Below are 24,640 nucleotides of genomic sequence, written 5' to 3'. Positions count from 1 at the left end.
TTGCTTCCCACAAAATGTTATGAAATTTGTGTTGAAGCAGATAGATATTTTTGGTTGAGTGAACATCATAAATTTTATGTAGCTTATCCCACATCTCTTTAGCAGTCTTGCATTCTCCAACAAAAAGTAATGGCTGGTGTCAAGCGATAGACTTAGCCATTTCCTTGCCTTTGCAGTTGCCTTGGTCCAATTAGCAAGACTGGTTTCATAATTTTGTTCACTTTCTTCTTGCTTAAGCAGCTCACCATCTATGACATCAAAGATTTCGTCACATTATAAGATAGGTCTCATTATAATTCTTCAAGTCTTCCAATTTTCATCAGTGAGTTTTTCAATTTGCTGTCTTTCATTGGCCATTGTCTCATCTTCTACACTGCTATAACATAAAGTTATCACACAAATCCACTACAACTGTTGCACTTTGTGAAAACTTTATCGACTATGCCCATCTGCTACTATGTTGACAAAACACCAAATGCTGTTTTGAAACGAAACATTTATTCAAGAAACCACAAAAGTGCAACAATACCACAATACTACCAGTCAATAACAAAAATACACTTTACATCACAGACAGCCATTTGATTTTTTTTCTCCACATTTTTCCCTCTTCTTCATTGTTCTTCTCCTCAAAATAGTTTTGGTTAGTTTACTATATGACCAATGTGTATCACTGTCCCTTCCCTGAAACATTTTTGTTCACCAATGTTTTCAGTGCTGACTCTTACATGCCCATTATTAATTTGTCTAAGGTTTTTAAGTGTATCAGTAAAGTGAATTTTCTTGTCTGTCTGCCACACACTATTCCTGATTTTTTTGGGAGTCAGTTTGATTTGGGAATTGCTGATACAAAATCATCAGGAGAATTATAACTTGCAAATCATTAGATCTGAAAGGCACTATCAGGGAACAAAATATAAAATTAATAAAAAAATAAGTACAAGCCAGTTTGATTCTTTTTGGGATATACTAGTATGCTACAAGTGCCTGACAATAAATAATTCCTGTATTCCAGTGCTTGCCAAGAATAGTCTTTATGTCAGATATGCATTGGTTTATGGATGTCATAAACCCATATTCAACGCACGTTTTACGATCAGGTAGGCATTCTCACAGTCAAAACCTTCTGTTGGCAGTTGTGCTATTTGGGATATAATATTGAATTTTTCCCTTGAAGACCTATTCTGCCAACACCTGCTCTGCCTTCCTGTGTTGACAGAATGCCTACTGACCCCTGAGTTCATTAAAAATGTAGACAGTACTTTTAGGAAAGTCTTTTGACATGCTTTTTTCTTTTAAGATAAATTGGAACAGTTCTTTTACATTGAATGAATGTGTTGGTAGGTCACTGGATAATTCTCCATACATGTTTATCTTGTTAACTGAAAGCAGTCAACTAATATTTCTCAGGAGAGCAATTTAGCAGGTGCATTCACTTTTTCTATATGCTCTAAAACATCTTACTGAACTACCTGTAGCCAAGATGTGAACAATCGACCAAAATAGGGAATGCCAAACACTCATATGTGACTGATTGATACATTGTCCATAGAAACATACAACAGCAGAGAAATGTTATTAACTTGTCAGAGCCTTTATAGACAGAAAATATTCTGCCCATATAGTCTGGAAAAATATTTGCACTACTAATCCCTACCTGTCACAATACCAACTCATAGCGACTGTGAATCAGTACCCTCCTCCAATTATTAATATCACTAGGCCCTTGAAAAGCTCAACCACAGCCTTCAACTTGTTTCTGAATATATCTTGTGTAAAATGGGGAATGGCTTATCCAGAATTCTATCCTTACCACTCAAAGCAGTATTCCTTCACTCAGACAACCTATACAATATGTTTATCCCTATCACAATCCAGCTCTCAACCTTGCTCTGCACAAGTCATTCATTAGTGCACAACCCAGGTGCAAAACCTCCCAAATGCAAGACCTGACCTACATAATCACCCACTACAGTTCAGTAACAGTCATTTCATATCCTGTTTCTTCCAATTTCCTGTCTAATCTAAATATATGGTAATTATCTAAAATTTCTAGATTCTTCTTTTTTCAATTTTTTTGTTTATATTAGATTCACATTTGGTTCAAATGTGAATTGTGGTTTATTCATTGATGTACATTTGCAATCCATGTAGTTTGAGAATGGGAAATATGTCAAAAACTTACTTTGCACTGCAGGAATTGGCATGGGTTTCAAAAAAGACAATTATGTGAAACCCAGCTCACACTATTCATCCACAGACACGAGTTCCCAGGTAGATGCCATGTTTCTTGACTTCCGCAAGGCATTTGATACAGTTCCCCACAGTCATTTAATGAACAAAGTAAGAGCATTTGGACTATCAGATCAATTGTGTGATTGTATTGAAGAGCTCCTAGATAACAGAATGCAGCATGTCATTCTCAATGGTGAGCAGTCTTCTGAAATAAGAGTGATTTCAGGTGTGCCACAGGGGAGTGTCACAGAACTGTTGCTATTCACATTATACATAAATGACCTTGTGGATAACATCAGAAGTTCACCGAGGCTTTTTGTGGATGATGCTGTAGTATATCGAGAGGTTGTAACAATGGAAAATTGTACTGAAATGCAGGAGGATATACATCGAATTGACACATGGTGCACAGAATGGCAATTGAGTGTCAATGTAGACAAGTGTAATGTTTGGTGAATATGTAGAAAGAAAGATCCTTTATCATTTAGCTACAATATTGCAGGTCAGCACCTGGAAGCAGTTAATTCCATAAATTATCTGGGAGTAGGCATTAGAAGTGATTTAAAATGGAATGACCATATAAAATTAATCATCGGAAGAATGGATGCCAGACTGAGATTCATTGGAGGAATCCTAAGGAGATGCAATCCAAAAACAAAGGAAGTAGGTTACAGTACACTTGTTCACCCACTGCTTGAATACTGCTCACCGGTGTGGGATCCGCACCAGATAGGGTTGATAGAAGAGATAGAGAAGATCCAACGGAGAGCAGCGTGCTTCATTACGGGATCATTTAGTAATCATGAAAGCATTATGGAGATGATAGATAAACTCCAGTGGAAGACTCTGCAAGAGAGACGCTCCATAGCTCAGTACGGGCTTTTCTTGAAGTATCGAGAACATACCTTCACCAAGAAGTCAAGCAGTATATTGCTCCCTCCTTTGTATATCTTGTGAAGAGACCATGAGGATAAAATCAGAGAGATTGGAGTCCACACAGACGCATACCGACAAGCTTTCTTTCCACGAACAATACAAGACTGGAATAGAAGGGAGAACCGATAGAGGTACTCTAAGTACCCTCTGCCACACACCGTCGGATGGCTTGTGGAGTATGGATGCAGATGTAGATGTAGACAATAATTTTTAGATCAATAAGAATATAACACTAAAATGATGTCCTTCATATAAATATGACGGATATGCATCAAGTTGCATCCAGCTCAATTACCAGTTCATCTTGCCTAAATTCATCTGCTGAGTATCGCATATTAAAGATACAAACCATCCCGTTTCTATTTAGATCCATACTCATCACAGTGGATGCCATCTCCCTATACATCAATGTTCCACATTCCAATGGCCCAGCTGCCATCAAGCACTACCTCTCACAATGTCCTTCCAACTCCAAACTCACTACCCCATTTCTCACACATCTAACCAGTTATATCCTCACACACAACTACTTCTCCTGTGAGGGAAAGATATGTAAACAAATCTGTGGCTCAGCCCTGAACACTTGCATGGCACCTTCCTATGCCAAACCGTTTATGGGTCACCTAGAAGAAAACTTCCTATGATCCCAAAACTCCAAACCCCTTTCTGGTTCATGTTAATTCCACTTCATGATCTAGTCCCAGGGCTAAGACACTGCACATTCATTCCTCCAAAGGCTCAACGCCTTTTTCCCCATTTGCTTCACCTGGTCTCCTCAGCCAATTTGTCACCTTCCTGGATACTGACCTTCACCTCTGTGATGGCCCCATCCATAATTCCAAACCTCTGCTTATATCAAGCCCACCAGCCACCAACAGTACCTGCAATTTGACAGCTGTCATCACCTTCACACCAAAAATTCACTCCCATATATCCTGGTTGTTCGCAGCTCATGGTTTCGCAGTAGCATTCTCACTTCCTAAGCACGGAATCCCGGGTTCAAATCCTGGCGGAGTCAGGGATTTTCCCTGCCTCGAGATGACTGGGTGTTGTTGTGTTGTCTTCATTATCATCATTCATCCCCATTACAGTTGGAGGAAAGCAATGGCTAACCACCTCCACTAGGACCTTGCCGAGTATGGTGGTGCGTGTCTTCTGCATCGTTCCCCTATGCTTTGTCAAGGAGTATGGGACTTCATCATCATCATCGTATCCTGGTTATTTGTAGACAGCATATCTGCAGTGACCAAAATTTCCTTGTCCACTATTCTGAAGGTGTCACAAGGGCCTTCATGGACAGGCGCTATCCCCCAAAACTAGTCCGCAAACAGATATTCCTCACCACATTATCACACATCCCTAATTCTCCCACCATCCCCAAGAACTGGCTGCAAAGGAGCACCCCCCCTCCCCCCCGCCCTCCAGCCCCCAATCGCCCAATATAATCCCAGACTGGAGCAAATGAATCACGACTTTCGCAAGGGCTTCAACTGCCTATTATCTCAATCAGAAAATAGGGTCAACCTACTCACAATCCTTCTCCAGTCCTTTTAAAGTGGTATTCCTCCACCAAAACTAACTACACAACATCCTGGTCCATTGCTATGCTATTCCACTTTCACTAACAATCCTTTACCATCATGATCATGCCCCAACAAAGATCCAAGAGCATAAACTGCACAATTCACCTGCCCAGCATGTCCTACTCTAGTCCTGTTCCAATCTTATCCTACCTAATCAGATGCAGAGCCACCTGTGAAAGCAGCAATGTAATTTATTTAGGAATGATGTAAATAGGAAGTGCAGGGAAGACAAGGCAAAATGGATGTAGGAAAAATGTGAAGATATTGAAAAAGAAATGGTCATCAGAAAGACAGATGCAATGTATAGGAAAGCTGAAACAAACTTTGGTGAAATAAAAAGCGAGAGCATCAATATTAAGAATGCAATGGAAATTCCATTGTTAAACACAGAGAAGGGAGTGGATAAGTGGAAAGAGCATAAGGCCTTAATGAGAATGAGGATTTGACTGATGGTACGGTAGAGATGGGAACTGATATGGAAGACATGGGCAATCCAGTATTATAGTCAAAGATCAACAGAGCTCTGGAAGATTTGTGATCAATAAGACAGGGCAGATAGACAACATTCCTTTAAACTTTCTAAAATCATCAGGAGAACTGGCAACAAAATTACTATACAATTAGAAACCTATCAACAGACTTTCAGGAAAATATCGTGCACACAATCCTGAAGACAGCAAGGACTGGTAAGTATAAGAACTATTGTACAGTCAGTGTAATGTCTCATGTATCCAGGTCATTGACAACAGTAATATACAGAAGAATGGACAAGAAAATCCAGGAGCTGCTAAATGTTTATCACTTTGGTTTTAATAAAGATAAAGTCACCAGAGAGTCAGTTCTGCTGCTATGCTTCATAATTAAGAAAAATCAAGACACATTCATTGGATTTGTTAACCCAGAAAAAGTGTTCAACAATGTAAAAGGGTGCAAGATGTTTAAAAGTGTGAGAAAAATAGGAATAAGTAATATGGAAAGACAGATAATATACATATGTACAAGGAACAAGAGGGAATAATAAGAATGGAAGACAAAGAATGAAGTGCTCAGACTTTTCAATTTGTACATCAAACAAGTAATGACAGAAGTAAAAGAAAGGTTTAAGAGTTGGTGAAAGGATATCAATGATATCACTGATGATATTGTTATCCTCAGTGAAAAAGAATTGGAACTGCAGACTTGCTGAATGGAATGAGCAGTCTAATGAGCACACATTGTGGATTGAGAGTAAATCAAAGCAAGACAAAAGTTATGTGGAGTAATATAAATGAGACTAGGTGATAATTAACATAAAAATTGGATACCACAGAGTAGACAGAGTAAAGGAATTCTGTTACCTTGGAAGCAAAATAACACATGATGGATGAAGAACATAAAAACAGAGTAGTACAGGCAGAGAGGGCACTCCTGGCCAAAAAAGAGTCTACTAGAATCAAAGGTAGGCCTTAGTTAGAGGAAGAAATTTTTGAGAAAATACATTTTGAGCACAGAATTGTATAGTAATGAATCATAGACTAAGGGAACTCCGGAACAGAAGAGAATTGCTGTGTTTGAGATGTTGTGCTACAGAAGGATGCTGAAAATTAGGAACTGATAAGAATTGAGGAAGTCCTCTATAGGATCTCCAAAGAAAGGAACATAAACCGCTGACAAGATGACAGAACGGGATAACAGGACACGTTCAGACATCAGGGAATAATTTCCATGGCACTTGAAGGAGCTTTAGATGGCAAAATTTATAAGGAAAGACAAAGATTGGACTACAGCTAGCAAATAATTGAGTAGTAGGGTGAAAGTACTACTCTGGGGTGAAGAGTTTTGCACAGGAGAGGGGAAAAATGTGCTTCATAGGAATGAGATCAGATGATCTTGGGGAGGAAGGGGTGTGGGGGCTGGGGCAGAGGGGCACTACACTCATGTTCAGTGAGTGTTCTTCAGAGAGTTCTTACACAATTTCAGACTGCTGGAGTGATTCATTGACTTGTTGGTGGTACAAATCGCAAGTAGCTTCCAGAATTGTTTACTGGTAAGAGACAATGGCTGACACATGAGCCGACCTCATTTCTTCCCACTTAAACATTCCCAGCACAGGAATACCTCCACTACCTGCCTGAATAGTATGCTGTTGTCAAGGTGGGTGCATCATAACATGTGGATTATGACATTCTTGATCCCACAACCCACCAGACCAGGTGACTTTTTCCCACGTTTCATAGATTCAGTGGTGGGGTTATCACATCAGCGCTAACCTCTGTGCCTTGTGACAGGTGGGAAGCAGAGTCACATATGTGGAGTGGTGGCATCTGTACCTCATATTAAGGATCTTCTTCCAGATGGTTCAGCTATTCATTGGTTGTTACTAAGAGATGAACTGATGACAGATTTACTGGACTGTGGCCTCTTCTCTTACAATCTGTTACAGTGAAAGGCAAACACTGTCATTGTCACTTTATTACCCACAGTTGCTATCTTTGGTGGCAGCAGTTCTTGCTAAATTGAAAAGCCCAGTGCTTGCACAAAACAGCACACAACTCTCACAGAGTGAACTATTTGCAACTTTTTAATAAACTCCCACAGTCAGAATTCAGTACACCTCCCAATCATTTTAAAAGTAAGTTGTATAACAGGTTAATAAACAACCCACTCTACAGTTTAAGAGAATTCTTGAATACTATTAGTGTAAAAATTGAATTTTAAGATTACGATTACAATTTGGTGCGACCAATAAAGATAGGATAAATGATTTATGCATGTCATGTGAACATTATCAATATAGTAGTTGCTACTGTATCATATCATTAATGTAAAGTCTATTCCACAGCACATGGTCAACTGCTAATAAAGAATCTGAACCTATGGAATGTTCATTCACCAAACATCAACAACCAGCCTGCTATCAAAAGCACTGATACCAAACTTCCTGTTGATCCTGCATTTATCTATCACTCTGATGACATGTGCAACATTTGATGACAATCCATTTGTTTGAGTTACCAAACAATTCCATCCATCACAATGATGGGCATGCTCACTCTCCAACAAAGCTACTGCCTCAAATTAAATGGCTAGCAATTGACAGCAGGCAGTTGCTGCCTACAAGTAAGTGTAAATGACTTTTTGCTGTAGTTTGTCTACTGGTAAATTATCTCATAATAAACAATAAATAACTTCATGTTCCAAAACCATAAAAACTATCTCAGGGGTCACACAAACAAGAGTACATATTCTTTGAAAAGCACAGAGATATGCTGGTCTTTATCATACGACTGAGGAATATGATGATTCTCTCCTCAAAAATTAAAGTGATGAAGCTCATGCTATTATCTCTCTATCACTCATGAGGTCTTACTCTGTGGATCAGCCATTAAAAAACCAAAAGCATTACCATTTTTTTGCTAGCAAATGAGAGAAAAAGTGACATGTTATGTTTACAGTGTACTTCATCAGTCACTGAAAAAGGCAGGTGCCCTTTATAATTACTCTTATCCCTGTTCCCTTTCATTCTTCTAATGAATATTGTTCAACTGCAACACTTGAACATCTTATCTTTTCCTCAGAGCAAAATTTCCACTCTGCAGTGATGCATGTGATGTGGTATGTATTACACTTAGCATGCAGGTATCATTCTGAAACCAACTCCTAAGCTGTGACTAACACTTTGTTACAAGAGACTGGTGAACACCTAAGTAGACAGGCACATGATAAATTTTTAAACAGTGTGGCAGATGTTGTCTGCTTACATTTTGTCCCTATCTCATTCCATATTCTCTGTCTCTGAACAACTGGCAGAGCTGGTGCATGTTCATACTGCCACAACCACAGCTTCTGACTCTCACTCATAAAATTAATACACTGTATATGCAACCCACCCATTCTCATTTTTAGTCTAATATGTGTCGAGCTTCTTTTACATTATCCATATCAAGCATCAAAAAGGCAGAATTGCCATCACCAACACAAATATCAACATTAAATGTACAACAGAATCCTAAATTGCATACAACAAATAGAACTGGTACAATAATAATATCAGCTGGCATGTTATGTGGTACATTTTCTCTTGTTGAGTATGCATCTCCCCACAGTTCATCTTTTTGCGTGCTCTATTCTTGGAGGTTGAAAATACTGGTGAGTAGGTAGTATTGAGTGACTGGAGCTGTGTATGTAAAGGCTACGTGTGTGTGTGTGTGTGTGTGTGTGTGTGTGTGTGTGTGTGTGTGTGTGTGTGTGTGTGTGAGAGAGAGAGAGAGAGAGAGAGAGAGAGAGAGAGAGAGAGTTGGGGGAGGTCAGTCATAAAAACACACACACACACACACACACACACACACACACACACACACACACGCACACGTGCACCAGACAACATGTATGGGGCTAGCACTGTGAAATTCAGCGACTGTGCTACAAAGGTCAACAATGAACTGTCTGTCTATAAGATGAATGGCTGACTTTACTTATATGATCAGTTATTTAAAAGCAAGTATATTTTCACTACCCAATACAAAGCAGATTCATGTTAAGTAAACTTCAGGTTACTTTATAAAATATCTTACATAATTACAAATAATTGCTTTCATCGCACTTGTCGTGATACTTTCCACACTGCTACCTTTACATGGAGGTCTGGAAAAAATATTTGACCGTAAATATTGACTATGTACCTGTAGCTGGCTGTACACTGGCTGGCCTTTGTGGAGGTCCTCGAGATGGGGCTGGAGCAGGAGGAACTGTAGACAGATATGTTGCACATGCATCACCTATCTAGAAAGTAGTATAACATTTACATGCAGTCCAAGGCAGTTACTGAATTGTTGGAATAAGTAATTGAAAACTGTCCTTTTGGAGTCTTTTAGTTTCCTATGGTATTTACTGTAATATGAATGAGCATTATTTGCTGAAAAATGCTAACTTTGAAGACTTAATTTTGTTCTTAATAAAATTAACACTGTAATTCAACAGTGCACACAACAGAAGATACTGCAGATACAGAACACAGTGGAAACTGCATACAGCAAATGACTGACAGAAAACTCGTGGAAAAATATTATTAAAAATTAGATTCTATATATTGTGCTGATGATAACTAAATGATACTCTATGTTAAGCTGATGGTGCCCATTACTGATTCAAAATCAGAATTATACACAGCCAAAGATAATAATGACAGCTTTATTTTCATAAGTGAAGCTCAGATGAAAAGGCCTAATCAGATGAATGAGAGAATATAATATTGTAACTTTTACAGCACAATACATACAATGCAGAATGTCTAAAGTGAAACCTGGTGCTGAACATATTTTACAATTTTGAATTCTTTTCTCCCTTTTTCATTTGCATCTGCATACATCTGATAAGTATTCAAGTTTAGTTTTACCTTCAGGCGCAAGCTCCATTTTACACTCAAGTTTATGGCCTTCTGTGATAAATGGTTATATTTCCTGTCATGAACAATGATAATAAATTTTGACTATTATCAGCCAGAACGTACACACACCTTAAACTTGACTGTCCCTGGTATACTTAGTATAAACCAAATTTCTTACCTATGATCAAATACTTTTCTCAAAAACTTCATCTGATTAATAAAAAGATACTTTTTGGAAGCAGAGGCAACTTAAAAGTTCTGCTGTCCCTTTTAGCACTCATACAAAAAGATGCAAAATCATGGTCTAAAATGTTAATCCAGATATTTTGTACTAGGTCTCATGAGACAGAACACTCATTGACAGAATACTCATTGCCTTCTCAAGAAAATGTGAAAACTAAGAAACTACACAAAACATGGTTATGCAGCATAGGTTAGTACAGTTGCAGCTAATAACGTACATTGCCATGCATAATCCAAAACTAATGAAACAAAATAATTTTTATTGCAACTTTAAATCAGAAAATTAGCACTAACACATGCAAATTCTGCAGTTATATCTTTCTAAGGTGGCATATTTTGTTAGTAGTAAACAGAAAATAAAGATTTTCTCTGAGTAAAGCCCTAGCATTGCTATAAATTCCTTGCATTTTATGACAATTACAGTACATCTAAATATGTGGTGTTTTCATGTTTTGTAAACTGTTACTTCATCAGATAGATCACAGTGTTAAGTGTTTTGTTTGTTTAAGAGAATATTAACAATACAATGAGAAGCTCCAACATTACTTCAGTTCCTAAAAAATAAGGAAAAACAAAACTCGTTTTGACTTTACAGAAATACAAGCATCCAAAAGCAAAAGCATTTGCAAGTTTTTACAGAGACTTAATTGATAGGGTGAAAAGGGATGCACGGAGAGGATGCATATCATCTTGAGGCATACTTTCATATGAGATCTCTACACCCATTACACAAAGTTTCAACTTGTACATTGTTTTCCTTCTTTTTTTTTTTCTTTAACTGAGGCCTGAGTCATAACTATAGTTTTCTTCCAAAACATTATCACTTCTTCAACTCAAGACAGTAAAAGTCTGTGAACTCCTAGGTTCTGGCTGGTTGGTTGATTTGGGGGAGGGGACCAAACAGCAAGGTCATTGATCCCTAGGTTTTGTTGCTGGGTAAATGCTATGCATTTTTTCTTTTCTTTTTTTTTTTTTTAATATAGCTCAGTAATTCGTTGAGAACAGTGTTGTTTCAAACAATAAAATTACGATGTAATTGTTCGTAGAATTTTTTATACATCTGAAAATATGTTTCCTGGAAAACTGATTGCCTTGTGGGTGGAATCATGTGAAGTGTGGCTATAAAATAATAGGACTGATTCTTTCACAGAGTAAGCACAAATGTGCCAAAGATGAATGACCAATAGCTGTGAGGCCTTCTCAGTTGAATCCAGTGTCTTTGGTGTCTGTAAATAAATCAGTGTGGCTGGGGCCGTCTTATTATTTTGTTTTGTCAGAAAAATGATAAGTTAATAATAGAGCAACAAATTCTCATGAAGTTTCACATGGAATTTGGAAAAACTGCCACTAAAACCTATTGTTTGTTGAAAGAAGTGTATGGCAAAGACTGTTTATCCTGTATGCAGGTTTTTGAGTGGCTCAAGGATTTCCAAGGTGGCCAAGAAGACGCTGAAGGAGACTCACACCCAGGACGCCCTTCAACAACAGAAATAGATGAAAATATCTCAAAAGTATGTAATCTGATCAAGCTGACCATCAGCTGAGTATTTGATTGATTGCTAAAACAGTAGGAATTGACAATGAATGCATAAGGCAAATTTTACATAGCCAATTTACCATGACAAAATTGTCAAGATTGGACAAAAAGGAGCTAATGAAAATGTTTGTACTGACACTTTGATTACCACTGAAAATGATCCTAATTTCTTGGAAAGAGAGATAACATGTGGCAAACTTGGTTTTTCACTTATGATCAATAAAATAAGTGTCAATACATGCATTAGAGGGGCCTGGCTTCACTAAGAGCAATGAAAGACTGAAAGAGCAAATCTAAATTCAATATTCAAGGTAATGTGTAACTACACCGGGTTCCTGAAGGTCAAGCTATTAACCAACATTACTATTTTGAGGTTTTTGCTCAACTCCATGAGAAAATAAGGAAAAAAAGGACTTGAATTATGGAAGAACAAGTCATGGACTCTTACCAAGACAACACACTTGCTCATACTGCATTGTATAGTTAGAGGTTTCTAGCAGAATGCCGCATCCCAGTATTAGACAGCCCATCTCTTTCACCTGACCTAGCACCATGTAACTTTTATCTATTCCCAAAGGTTACATTTGCCTTAAATGGAATAACATTTCAGTCCACTGAAGCGGGGAAAGAAAAACTGACATGTGCCATCAAATAGGACACAGAGGAAGACTTCCAGTACTGTTTCCATCAATGGAAAATTTGCATGGTACATTGTAGGGATACAGGAGGGGAGTATATTGACAGTGACAATAAATAAATAACTATGTATGTGTTTGAAATAAAGTGTTTACAGCAGTAGTCCTGTTATTTTATAGCCACACCCCATAAGAAGTGCATACAACACTTTCATGACATTGAATTTTATTTGAACTCAGAATCACCCAATTCTGTATCAAAAGCTGAAAAAGTGACAGGACAAACATGTACTCTGTTTTGTTGCTGTATGTCAACTAGAGCATTTAGCATTTTTATGTAATGAAAGGAGGAAAGGAAACTATGGTTTCATGTCCTAACACCTGATAGGCTATATGCTTCAATTAGGAAAGGATGAGAGCAGAAGGCAGCAGTGGAAAATTAAATCTGCTACTTCTGAATGTAAATATAGTACCTCATCCACTTCCCCACCTCACTTTGGTGATGTGATATTATCATGCTGGAGAGAAATGGAAGATAATGAATCAGAGTTAGTGAATAAAGTAGCAGGAAAAATGAAAATTCCAAATTTATCTCATTAAAGAAATGAAAAGATAGAAACAGAAAATATGTAAGTACAAGCAGTTACAGAAACTGAAATGGGAAGGGACACCAACAGTAAAGGGAATCCTAAAGATTAAATTAAGTAAAAGACAACTGAATGGGAGCAGAAATGAATGAAATATTAGACAATGTTCATCATAAATTTTCACTTCTAATATCAGTTAATTTCAATGTAATTATAACCCTTTTACTTTCATAATTAAACTTCTCTCTTTTCCTAATTAGTTTTACATTACTCCCTCCCCATTAATATTCTTATGACTGTGTCACATTCTCTGCTTTCTCTTTCTCTATGCCCCCTCCTTCCTACAGATTTCTTCTCCATCTATCTATATCATTCTCCTCTCTCTATCCTTTTCACTGTTGCTTTCCTGTGTGAAATTTTGTTAGCTCTCCAAATGCTGCCTTTATTTTTTTCCCCAGTGGTATAGTATATGCTCAAACAGGAGCATTAATGTCTTGTCCATCAACTTTTTCAACTTTGAGAAAGAACTGATTGACTCAAAAACTAAAGAAACCCTTGTGTTTTCTTTACTAGTTGCTTATAAGTCTTGATAACTTAGGCATTTGGTGCTATCAGCCTTCATATATTGCCAAAAATGCTCGGTGCCAATTTTAAATGAAACTGCTTCTGATGAGATGTTTATGACTGCATTAAAACTGTTAAAAATATCACCTAAAAAGTAAAATGGAACAGGTAATGTTGGTTTACCATTTGTTTCAAGTGATTAGTGTGAAGCACTCCTTCTAGTGTGGATGCAAGTACAAATCAACATCATTTGGAGACTATGAGCTGTATAGAAGTTGTATCCCCCCCTCCAATTAGTTTCCTGTTGACAGATACAACTGGATGTTGACATCACAAAAATCAACGAAGGCTCAGAAATAACACATAAATTTATCTGCCACGTATTTTGCCAGTGTGTTTCAAACATTGGCCACATTATGAAAATGCTTTACATAAGGCAAGAAGTCTATAAAGCTATGGAGATGTTTTAGAAAGAATGGCCTAGTTGAAAGGTGAGTATGATGTAGCATTGGAAAGAAAACATGGTGACGCTGGATTTCCATGTTGTGTTGGTGCCTTGGAGGCTCTCTGAATGACTGCAAATAGTGGTTTGAAATCATACTGAATGAATCCCAATGCCATGTTGTCAGGGTTAATGTTGATTTATTATTTCACAGTACTGGAAGAAAAAATTTCTTGTATCTTGAAACCAATCATATCTGAATGCCATAATTCTGTACAAATTCTAAAAATGATGTGGCACATTGTCAATCCAAATTCAGCCATCTGCATCCTAATATATGTGTAGAGAACTTGTAATCTTTTTTATGGCTAATTACCAGTGTTACAGTCTGGCATTGGACTTTGGAATCGGCTCAATGCCTGTATTTTGGAGCTAGGTACATAAGTCACCACACAATATGACAATGTCACTTGTGGTGATCAAACCAGATCAATTGGAACCATGTGACATGTGTAAGTGACCTGGAATACACAATGGACCCACCATTACTCCATCACGATACTGGAATATTCGAGATACATGACATTTGTACAATTTATCTCTGGGTCTTTAAGCAAACCATACAGAAGCTCATAGTTCTGAGTAACCCATCAATGAGGTTTCTCCATGATCTTTTGATATACTGATTAATTGCTTAAAGCTTTGTACATGCTTTATTAAAACTGTCGGGCTAGTCACATAATTGGCTTATGACAACAGTGCAAACAGATGCTCATAGTCCCTCAGTTCAAGGGAATTTTGACCATTGATATAACAACCATAGATGTTTGTGTGTGTGTGTGTGTGTGTGTGTGTGTGTGTGTGTGTGTGTGTGTGTGTGTGTGTGTGTTTTGGACAGTTTCTTCTAGGTGCGTATTCTGTTGGTCACTGAATATTCTGAACTGGACTTCCAGTTGTCATTTTAAGATACAACTGAAATACAGTGTTTATATAATGATTTTTTGTGCTGTGTCATATTCATGTTTTCCAGATAAATCAAAACTTTTACACAATTTGCATCATTACAACTATATTTCAAGGTTTCATTGTTGCAGAGTTTTCATGTGGTAAGGGTTTTCTGAAACAATTTTATTTAAGCCCCCTCCATTTTTAATAGTTTTCTCTAACACACTGCACCAACATTCCATTAGAAAGGAGAATACTACCATATCAACTTTCTCGTTATCTCACTTTACTACTTTTTTATTACTTGTTTTTACTATGCATGGATTCATGCATGGGAATGTCACACTTGAAACATTTGTCTCTCATAACTATGAAAACACATGCAGGGATTTCCAGCAAACACCATCTATCATGTCCCCTCACCAAAGTCTGAACCACTTGCTCCATCAGTCATGCTTTGAAGCATACGAAAAGCACGTGAGGGAATTGCTGGCCCTCTGTATCTGGGATCTGATTCATTGTGCAGAAAAGAGTCCTCGTCCACTAAAGGAAACAGCAAAATTAAATGTTTTCAGCAGTAGCTCATGAAAATATAATGTATAAATATGCAAAGAGCCTGAAATGTTTACCAAAAACCATTCCCCAAAAGAAACTTCTATTAGCTGCAATATAAATAAATTGTAATACAGTGTTAAAGACCAACAAGTCTGCCATCTACTGTCTGCAGAAGCTTGTCCTGAAAGAGGAGGTATATTTACATCCATCACCGGTTTTCATCTGCCTGAAAGCTAATACTAAATTTAATTTTTTATACCACTTTCATCCAACATCTTGAAGACTCTCGAAGGGATATGACCACCTCTGTACCTTGGATTCTCTTCTTCCAACAAATGGCTTTCTTCTGCAACTGTCATTAAGTAAAAACAGAAAGTACTATACCTGAATATCACTCTCAGTGAGAAAATTACAAATGTAATCACAGTATTTCAGTTTCATGTTATTCTAAAGCTAGGATCCAGGTGAGTAGTTTTCAGTTACTTGGACTAGAATCTCATTAAATGTACTCTCATTAGCTGACAATAAAATAAAAATTTCAGCTAGTTTTTATATTATTTATGAGACTAAATGTGACTCAGCAACAAGTTTTCATTCTCTTTGGAGCATGACTGTCAATAACTCAATGTTCCTGCTGTCTGGTGAGTGGTGTTCTTTACTTCTAAATTATTAATGTTTTGCTATAAATTTCCTTACTATATCAATAAAGCACTAATAAATTTGCTGTTTGTTAATTTATTTAGAAAAGTCAGAAACATAATTGTACTGGATCTTACTGGTTGATAGGGTATCATGTGAAGTCTAACACATATTCTACAACAATAGAGTTTGAAATATTACATTTTCCTTTTAAGATATTTGCCAAGACAATAAAAAAGTAAGGATTTTCTGTTTGTTCTAAAACCTTTGAAAGCAGTTATTAGCTGATGAACCCAACATGTACTCATAATAACTTTGAATCAACCAATAGCTTAACATAGCACCTGTGGAAATGTTAGTCAGCTTATACAAAGTCATGAATTCAATCGCAGTAATACAGCCTATGTGTCATGACGAATGAAGCACCAACAGTTACTTAACAATTTATTTTATTGCAGTATATGACTGACTCAGTCATATCCTTGACAGGTATAGAACAAATGTCAGATAAGTGGCAAGATTACATTGAATGTATGCACAGTGGAGAATAACTGTACAGTTGTGTGAGAGAAGTTAGGTAGAAAGTTTTATGGAAGAATTAACTGACTCTGTATTTATGCTGCACAGGCACAGCTTTAGGTTTCCATACTGGGGAAGGCTGTGACATTTAACATTCGGTACTAACTTAGGCCTCTGTCTATGCTACAGATCAGTCAGACACTTTATCACAACAAATCATACTAAAAGACACATTTTGGAGATAGCTTCAATGCAATGAATGTTAGCTTCACTGTATGCTTAATATTTTTCATATTTTCAATTCTAAATTTGAGATATTTAATGTTTTGTATGTTGCAAGATTAAACAAAGATGTTCGCATGAGGTCATGGGGCTTGTTCTGTGATTTGATGATAGATACAATCTGAGCAACTGCCATGCTGATTTAACTGTTAGAGGAACTAACAGACATTACTGTATTTGTTGGTTATTATATTTACATGTGTATATTATGAAAATATGTGAATGATTTATGCAATAAAGCACTCCGTCTTCAAGCCACAAGTGGCCCATCGGGACCATCTGACCACCGTGTCATCCTCAGTTGACGATGCAGATAGGAGGGGCATGTGGTCAGCGCACCGCTCTCCCGATTGTTATGATGGCTTTCTTTGACTGGAGCCGCTACTATTCGGTCGAGTAGCTGCTCAATTGGCATCACAAGGCTGAGTGCACCCCGAAAAATGGCAACAGTGCAAAGCGGCTGGATGGTCACCCATCCAGTGCTTAACTTTGGTGATCTCACGGGAACCGGTGTATCCACTGCGGCAAAGTCGTTGCCGGTTCATGCAATACACAACATTAAAGATGTCACCAAAATGCAGATTTTTAATATGGTTTGTGGTGGTAAAGTGCTGGAAAATGTGATGTTGCTGGGAAAACGTGTTAACCGCCCTTCTTAGGTAGTTACAAAGGGAAATTGCTTCCTATCACCTAATAATCCATGTTTTGCTTACCTTAATTCACTTATTCATAGGTGAAAAGAACTTGTCTCCTCATGTGCACAGCAAAATGGGCTACGACCATTTCATTGAAATTTGGATGAGTTAACAGTTCTTTTTCAAGAGAGCACATCATGAGCATACAAACTCTGCCATTATTAATAGTATTTCGCATGACTGTTTTCACCAGTTATAGCATCCACTGAGAAGCAGTATTCTGCCTCTCTAGTCATCACTGTGATGATCACTATTATCGGTAGCAGGTTAACACTTTCAGGAAAAGTTTTTACCAAGTTTTTTTCATAAAGAAATTCATTAAGGTCACCTGGTGCTTTCATGAATCCTATTGTCTGTGCAACATATTCAGTTCATGACATAAGTCTGAAGACTATAATTAAAACAAATTAACAAATGCTTTAAGTTCTTTTTTAGGAAAAGAAATGATATTTTGAAACCATATCAGTTCAAACAGCTGTGCAGTTGACAGGTGACCATTAAAATTGAATCAATCACTGATCTGAGTCATGATGCAGCCAAAGGTGTCTCAGGCACACATCTTTCTTGATTCTGTGAAAAATTGGTTCTTATTGCTCCCATTGATGGTCAATGTCAAGTGAGGTCCAAACATAACATGCTGGATACTTGCTGCAAAGTGAAATACATATTCAGTAGTTTTCACTGCATCAGTATTCCTTTGCTGCAGTTCATCGAACAAAATATCACAATGAGGTATGACTTTATTTAAAAAATGTAACCAGAAGAGGAAATATTTGTCTTGAAGAAAACCCTTCAATTCCTTAGTTTTGTTTATTGACATGTAACCATTTTCACAGTTGTCAGTAATTTGTTCCCTGCACTTAACAATTTTGTTTTGGTATTTGTATGCAGCAGTTACAATCTGTGATTTGAAATTCCATGTGATGGACTGAGGACAGGTAGGAATACGTTTCTTCACTATTTTATCAAGAACAGCTGTGCATCTAGGAGACTGGATAAAAAGGTAGAAATTCCTTACACGTAAGCGAAAAAGCATACTTGCTTACTGCCTATCACATAATGTTCAATTCTTAAATTTGAATGATGTGTGAATAAAGTGAGCTTTTTCATATACATCTTTAATCCTAGTCGGAATTCCACTTTTGTGGTCACTCATATCAGGAGGACCATCGTAACACTAACCTATAATGTTTTTTCTGGTGCCTCATTTACCTGCTGAGAAGAGCTACAGCTCCACCATCTGGTGGGAATCTTTCATTTATATTCCCCAGTATCTTATATCAAATTATTAGGGCCAGCTGTGATAAATTTGCACAGGCTGTGGTTTCATTAACTTTGATTGTGAAAATTTGTTCACTCCTGATAAGATTAAGGCATACCTCATAAACTGATTACAGCAGTTCATTTTGAATTATTTTGGACAGACATAGGAAAACATGATTTTCTGATTTTTCAGTGTGTTGCTTCAATATACTATCCAGTTTTTACATTTCTGGATTCTTGGAATTTTCTGTTTCATCATGGCCCCTTAAGCCAAACTTGGATTTACCACAAAATTTAAAACAGTTTTCCCAGTACATGCAGATTTTTTGACATATTTTCCTTGTCTGTATATTAAGCAAGTAAGCACTATCTACTTGGCACACTTTTTCCACAATGAAAATTTCATAATGCAATTTTAATGTCGTTTCCTCAAATTATGTTTTTCTTTCTTTCTTTCTTTCTTTTCTTCCCATTGTGTAAAATTTCCATTCTCAGTCCAAGCACTATCACTACAATTTCTAACAAGATAAGTGACATGGGAAAATGCATTTCTCACTTCCCAAACACACAACCACTCAGCTGCATTGGACATTGCTCTATTAAAATTGTGTATATACATCCTTGCCTGGGTGTACACCTAATAAACTGCACACTGAATTCATATTGTGCTGTTTTCAGACTTACAGTATGCTGCAATTATTCACAAGGAAATTAAACCCACTGGGACTCAAGCACAATACACTCTCAAAAAGAAGTTTGCTAATAATGCACTTTATCCCACAAGCACAATCAGCAAGCAAGGAAACGAAGTAACAGGAGACTTTTTGCATGCTTATTTCTTCTATATATTTGTGAAAATCTTGCTTAGGTGGTGACACTTGTATTACCATATTATAGCACATTCTATACGACATTTACAAACTTATTCCTACAGCAGGTGGAACTGCCGATGCCAGAAAGAACAAAACTATCTGAAACACTATCAAAACATTGATCAATGATGACACAAAGCATAACTGAGGTATAAAGATGAGATACAAAGAGATAGGAATCCAATACAGAAGTAGTGGAACAAGAAAATCATGTGGAAGTTGGTAGGACAGATACGTTGGGGTCCCATAAGAGCTATACTACATAACAGCCATGCCCCTGAAGTCTACAACGCAGAGCTAACCAATATTTCAAGGTGCAGCTGTAAGACCAGTTACTATATGTTTGAACCCATTATTTGATATCAACAATTCAAAAAATTCTGGTGGTTATTTTTAAAATCTAAATGGGGAAACGTGCAAAATGCAGCCTGATAATTTAAATTCTGTAATAAATTATTGATAATCACTCAGATTCTTTAACTAAGAGCTGCACCTGGTCCATAGTGTGACAGAACACTACATATCTGAACGCAAATAAGTCAGCAGGGGACAACAACAAACTACCATAGTTATTATAGTCAGTCAGAGATATAATAACTAGATTACTACATGTGATGACCAGAATATGTGAAAGCAGACACATACCATCAAGTTTCAAGCAAACCATTATCATCAAACTACCAGTGAAGGTGAAAATATTACACAGAAAACTTAAGAAAAATTGGAGAAGTACTGAATGACAAACATTCTGACTCTATAAAAGGTAAACATACCAATGAAGCATATCTAATCTTGTACTTAGTAATAAAAGGAAGCATAATGTAAAAGCAGGAGACTTCCATTCTATTTGTGGACCTCAGTAAACATTTGAACAATGCAAAGTGAAATACCAATATTATGAAAAAGACAGATTGCTACTCGTCATACAGCAGTCATGCTGAGTCGCAGACAGGCACAACAAAAAGACTACTAAGCACATAAGCCTTTGACCAAAAGGTGGTCTACTAAACATGTAAGCTTTTGGCCAGAAGGAAGTCAAGATGTTTGAAACCCTCATGACGACAGGCATAAGGCACAGAGAGAAATAAACAATTACTAAAATTTAAAGTTACTGCCCTCTCTAATAAGCTTAAAGTTGAAAGTATTTTAAATTTAATCTTCATTTCTTCCTCACTGTCACACTTCAGTACAAATGCCAACACTCTGAATGATTCCTGCTTAATTACTTTCCATCAAACTTTCTTTTCAAAATTCTCATTATTTCACATCCAACAGCCACCTCTCCTTTGCCTTTTGTTATGAGAAGTTCTGAAGTCCTGTTTTTGAAGAGGAATTATTAAATGCTACAATCTTGATATGTATGAGACCAATAACAATTATGTTGTAAGTGAAATAAATGATTTTAAGTCTCTACTCAGAATCAAATATAGCTATTAATGTGAAATGCATGATTAATTGCTAAATTTATAGCATATTTACAAATACAAATGTACTGTCAAATCAAACAGCATGTTTAGATCGCTTCCACTATTTTGCCCCCATGTAGTTTCTCCAATCAGTATACGTCATCTATTTTTTGTCAAATTCTTCCTAGTTAAAAAATCTCAAAGACTGCATGCCATTAATATCCAAATTGTTGAACTATTAACAAATTTCAGTTATATTGTATAGCACATACTGGTACAGACAAACAACTCTCCATATCTTATTTATGATTCTTTTTTCCCTAGTCAGTCTCCTCTCCCTTTACTCTTTCTCCATATCTGCTCTCCCTTTCTCTCTTTGTCAGAACAGACGAAAGACAGTTTGTCATGGACAGGGAGATGAAGTCATTTTCGTTAATTGCTCTCTCATTATGCTAGTCCCATTTATTGTCTCTCTCTTCTCACTATTTACTTCCTCTTTTTCTCGGCCTGTCTTTCCTCTCTGTTATGCATGAGTCTCTTCCTTCAAGTAAAGCATTTGTTGTGAAGACACTCCACTTTTCAATCTGCTTCTGCCACTTGCTGCCCTTCAAGTATAAGCTGTAACACCCTGTTAATTTCTTATGTAGTTTAGTTCAATGTATAACTTTTTTCTCCTGTGGCTCATGTTTTGTATGGTTCAAAATGGCCTGAGCACCATGGGACTTAACTTCTGAGGTTGTCAGTCCCCTAGAACTTAGAACTACTTAAACCTAACTAATCTAAGGACATCACACACATCCATGCCCGAGGCAGGATTCGAACCTGCGACCAGAGTTGTCGCGCAATTCCAGACCGTAGCGCCTAGAACCGTTCGGCCACTGCGGCCGGCATGTTTTGTATGTTTTTGTTAACATTTCTTGTTTGGCTTGACCATATATCCTGAATTTGCATTGAGCTTTGTGTTCCTCCCTGCCTCTAACCTCAGCCTTTGAAGGAAAAATTTTGTTTTGGTTTGTGTGTAAATCAATATTCATTTTATATGCTGTTGGTTCTTCACTGATATTTATTCTTGTTCAATAGCAGAACAGTTACTATATTCCAAATTACTGAGTATTTGATGGCAATTATATTATATAAACAATCGAGAATGTTTCTAACTCTTACCCTGAGCTTTGAATCTGTTCATAAGTGCACGATCATCCTCACTCAGCTGAAGTTTTCTCAGTTGCTGCACTGGCACGCCTTGTGTTGACTGATTGCCATAAGGATACTCCATATGCTGACTATTCTCATTGCCTGCTGAAAAATTCAATGTGATATGTGTTATTTACAAATTTCTATTATAATGAAATCCACACATTAACATACATGTGGAAGATTTTCAAGTATTTATTAGCAGCTGTGTATTAAACTTCAATCTGTAAGTGTTAGTTAGATATTTTCAGTTTGCAATAAAAAAGTGTATAAATGCTTCTGATTAATAAGTGTTTTAATCTTAATGAACATCAGTCAGTGTAAAGTTCAACAAACTGGTTTTAAATGTCAGAAATTCTCTACTAATCTATAGATACATGCACCCTGATGTTCCTTGTTCAGTGTTTCGGAGAGGGTGTGTATGTATAGCAATAATTAATCTTTCTTTGCCATTAATGAATACAGCACAGTAAAAATGACTGCTCAGCTTCCCCTGTATGATATCTTGTCTTATCCTTATGATCACCAAAGTGTAATCTGATATACTATAAATATTCTTGGAGTCATCACTGAAAACTAGTTCTTGAAATTTCGTTAACCCATTTCTTGAAGTATTCATTATCTTCCTTCAGCACATGACCTTTTCCCAAACAACAATATCAAGAGATAAAAATGCAGACTATGCTCTTTTATCACAAACATTGTTGCTTTAAGAGTTTCAAACATTTCTGTTTGAGTCTTTCATGTACCAAATAAGACTGCAGTTACACGTAATACAATTTTGAAAAAACTATTTATTTTAGTCCAGTGTGGACTGAATTCCATATAACTGAGAAATATTCTACTATGTATTGTACAAGAACATAAAAAAACTCTCTCTTTCAAAGAGAAATTCCATTTTCCAATAGTCCTTCCAATTAACTGAATCTCACCACTTGTTGGCTGTTTTTAATGTATTCATTCATCTTCAAGCATTTTACATGCTATCAATGTTGTTATTGTTTGTACACAGTAAAGAATATCAGTTCTAAGGAAAACAATGTAAACTAGATAACATAATACTAAAGACAACACTCAGTCTAAGCCAGATAACCATAAAATACAGTAAAAGGGGTAACAATATAGACATGTTAGTTAGCATACAAATTCACAGCAAGATAAGAGTCAGAATATAAGGCCTTCCTTCACACAATGAAGGAATTTCTCAATGGCATAAAATGCATTTTGGCCAATATTGTATATCATCCCCAGATATCTTTAATGAGACAGTGCATCCAGACTGAATTCTGAAAACAATCGCTGAGGCTATGGCTAAGTCATGTCTCCATGATATCCTTTCTAGGACTGCTAATTCTGCAAGGTATGCAGGAGAACTGCTGTGAAGTTTCAAAGGTAGTAGATGAGGTACATCTGGAAGTAATGCTCTGAGGGTTGGCGATGAGTCTTGCGTAGATAGCTCAGTTTGTAGAGCACTTGTCCATGAAAGGCACATGTCTTAAGTTCGTATCCCAGTTTGGCACACAGTTTTAATCTGCCAGGAAGTTTCAAGATAGTACATTGAAATGTGTATGTTCTGACAAGCATAGGTTTGTTTTAAACAACAATATGCAAGTTTTCAGTTAAATCTAACTGTAAGAAAGAAAATGCTGTGCTGTGAACAGGTGTGCTTTCATTTTCTTTCTTGCAGGCAGTTTCAACTATGATAGCAGGATATTTAAACAAGTTGTCTTCCCATATGTTCTGTTTCTCCAGATATATAATTTTTAACAAAAATTGTATACACAACAATGTACTGTTTTTTCCTTCCTCACAGCTGTTAACAGAAAAACTGTATATTAGGAAATTTCCATTTATGGCTTACCATATTATGACTAGAATATCACTATGCAACCTGCATCGACCAAAATTCTGTAATGCTTCTGAAATAAACAATATTATTTTGGAAAAAATTGTAGAAACACATAAGGAATACCAATAAATCAATACCATGGTCACCACTGAACATGCAGTTCAGTACAACAAAAATGTCTTAAATTCACTGACACAGAATCCAGCTGGCTTTCCACCACACAGAATGTAAGACAGGGCTGCAGTCTTTCATTCCTACTGTTCAATCTGTATATCAAAAGACCAACAAAAGAAA

The 24,640-nt window shown here is 36.8% G+C and overlaps 1 protein-coding gene across 1 annotated transcript in view; it reads right to left on the bottom strand.

Moving 5' to 3' along the window:
- The window catches only part of LOC124709029, a 737,074-nt gene that overhangs the window by 66,682 nt on the left and 645,752 nt on the right, over window positions 1–24,640 (bottom strand). The window contains exons 10-12 of the mRNA XM_047240678.1: window positions 22,468–22,599; window positions 15,496–15,615; window positions 9,416–9,481 (exon numbers count right to left, since the gene is read on the bottom strand). Coding sequence (XP_047096634.1) covers window positions 9,416–9,481; window positions 15,496–15,615; window positions 22,468–22,599 — 318 coding nt within the window. The remainder of the gene's footprint in view (window positions 1–9,415; window positions 9,482–15,495; window positions 15,616–22,467; window positions 22,600–24,640) is intronic.

This window comes from Schistocerca piceifrons, chromosome 1, assembly GCF_021461385.2.
Source record: "Schistocerca piceifrons isolate TAMUIC-IGC-003096 chromosome 1, iqSchPice1.1, whole genome shotgun sequence".
NCBI lineage: Eukaryota > Metazoa > Arthropoda > Insecta > Orthoptera > Acrididae > Schistocerca > Schistocerca piceifrons.
Note: the sequence above shows the minus strand (reverse complement) of the source record. Positions and strands in the feature narration are given on the sequence as shown.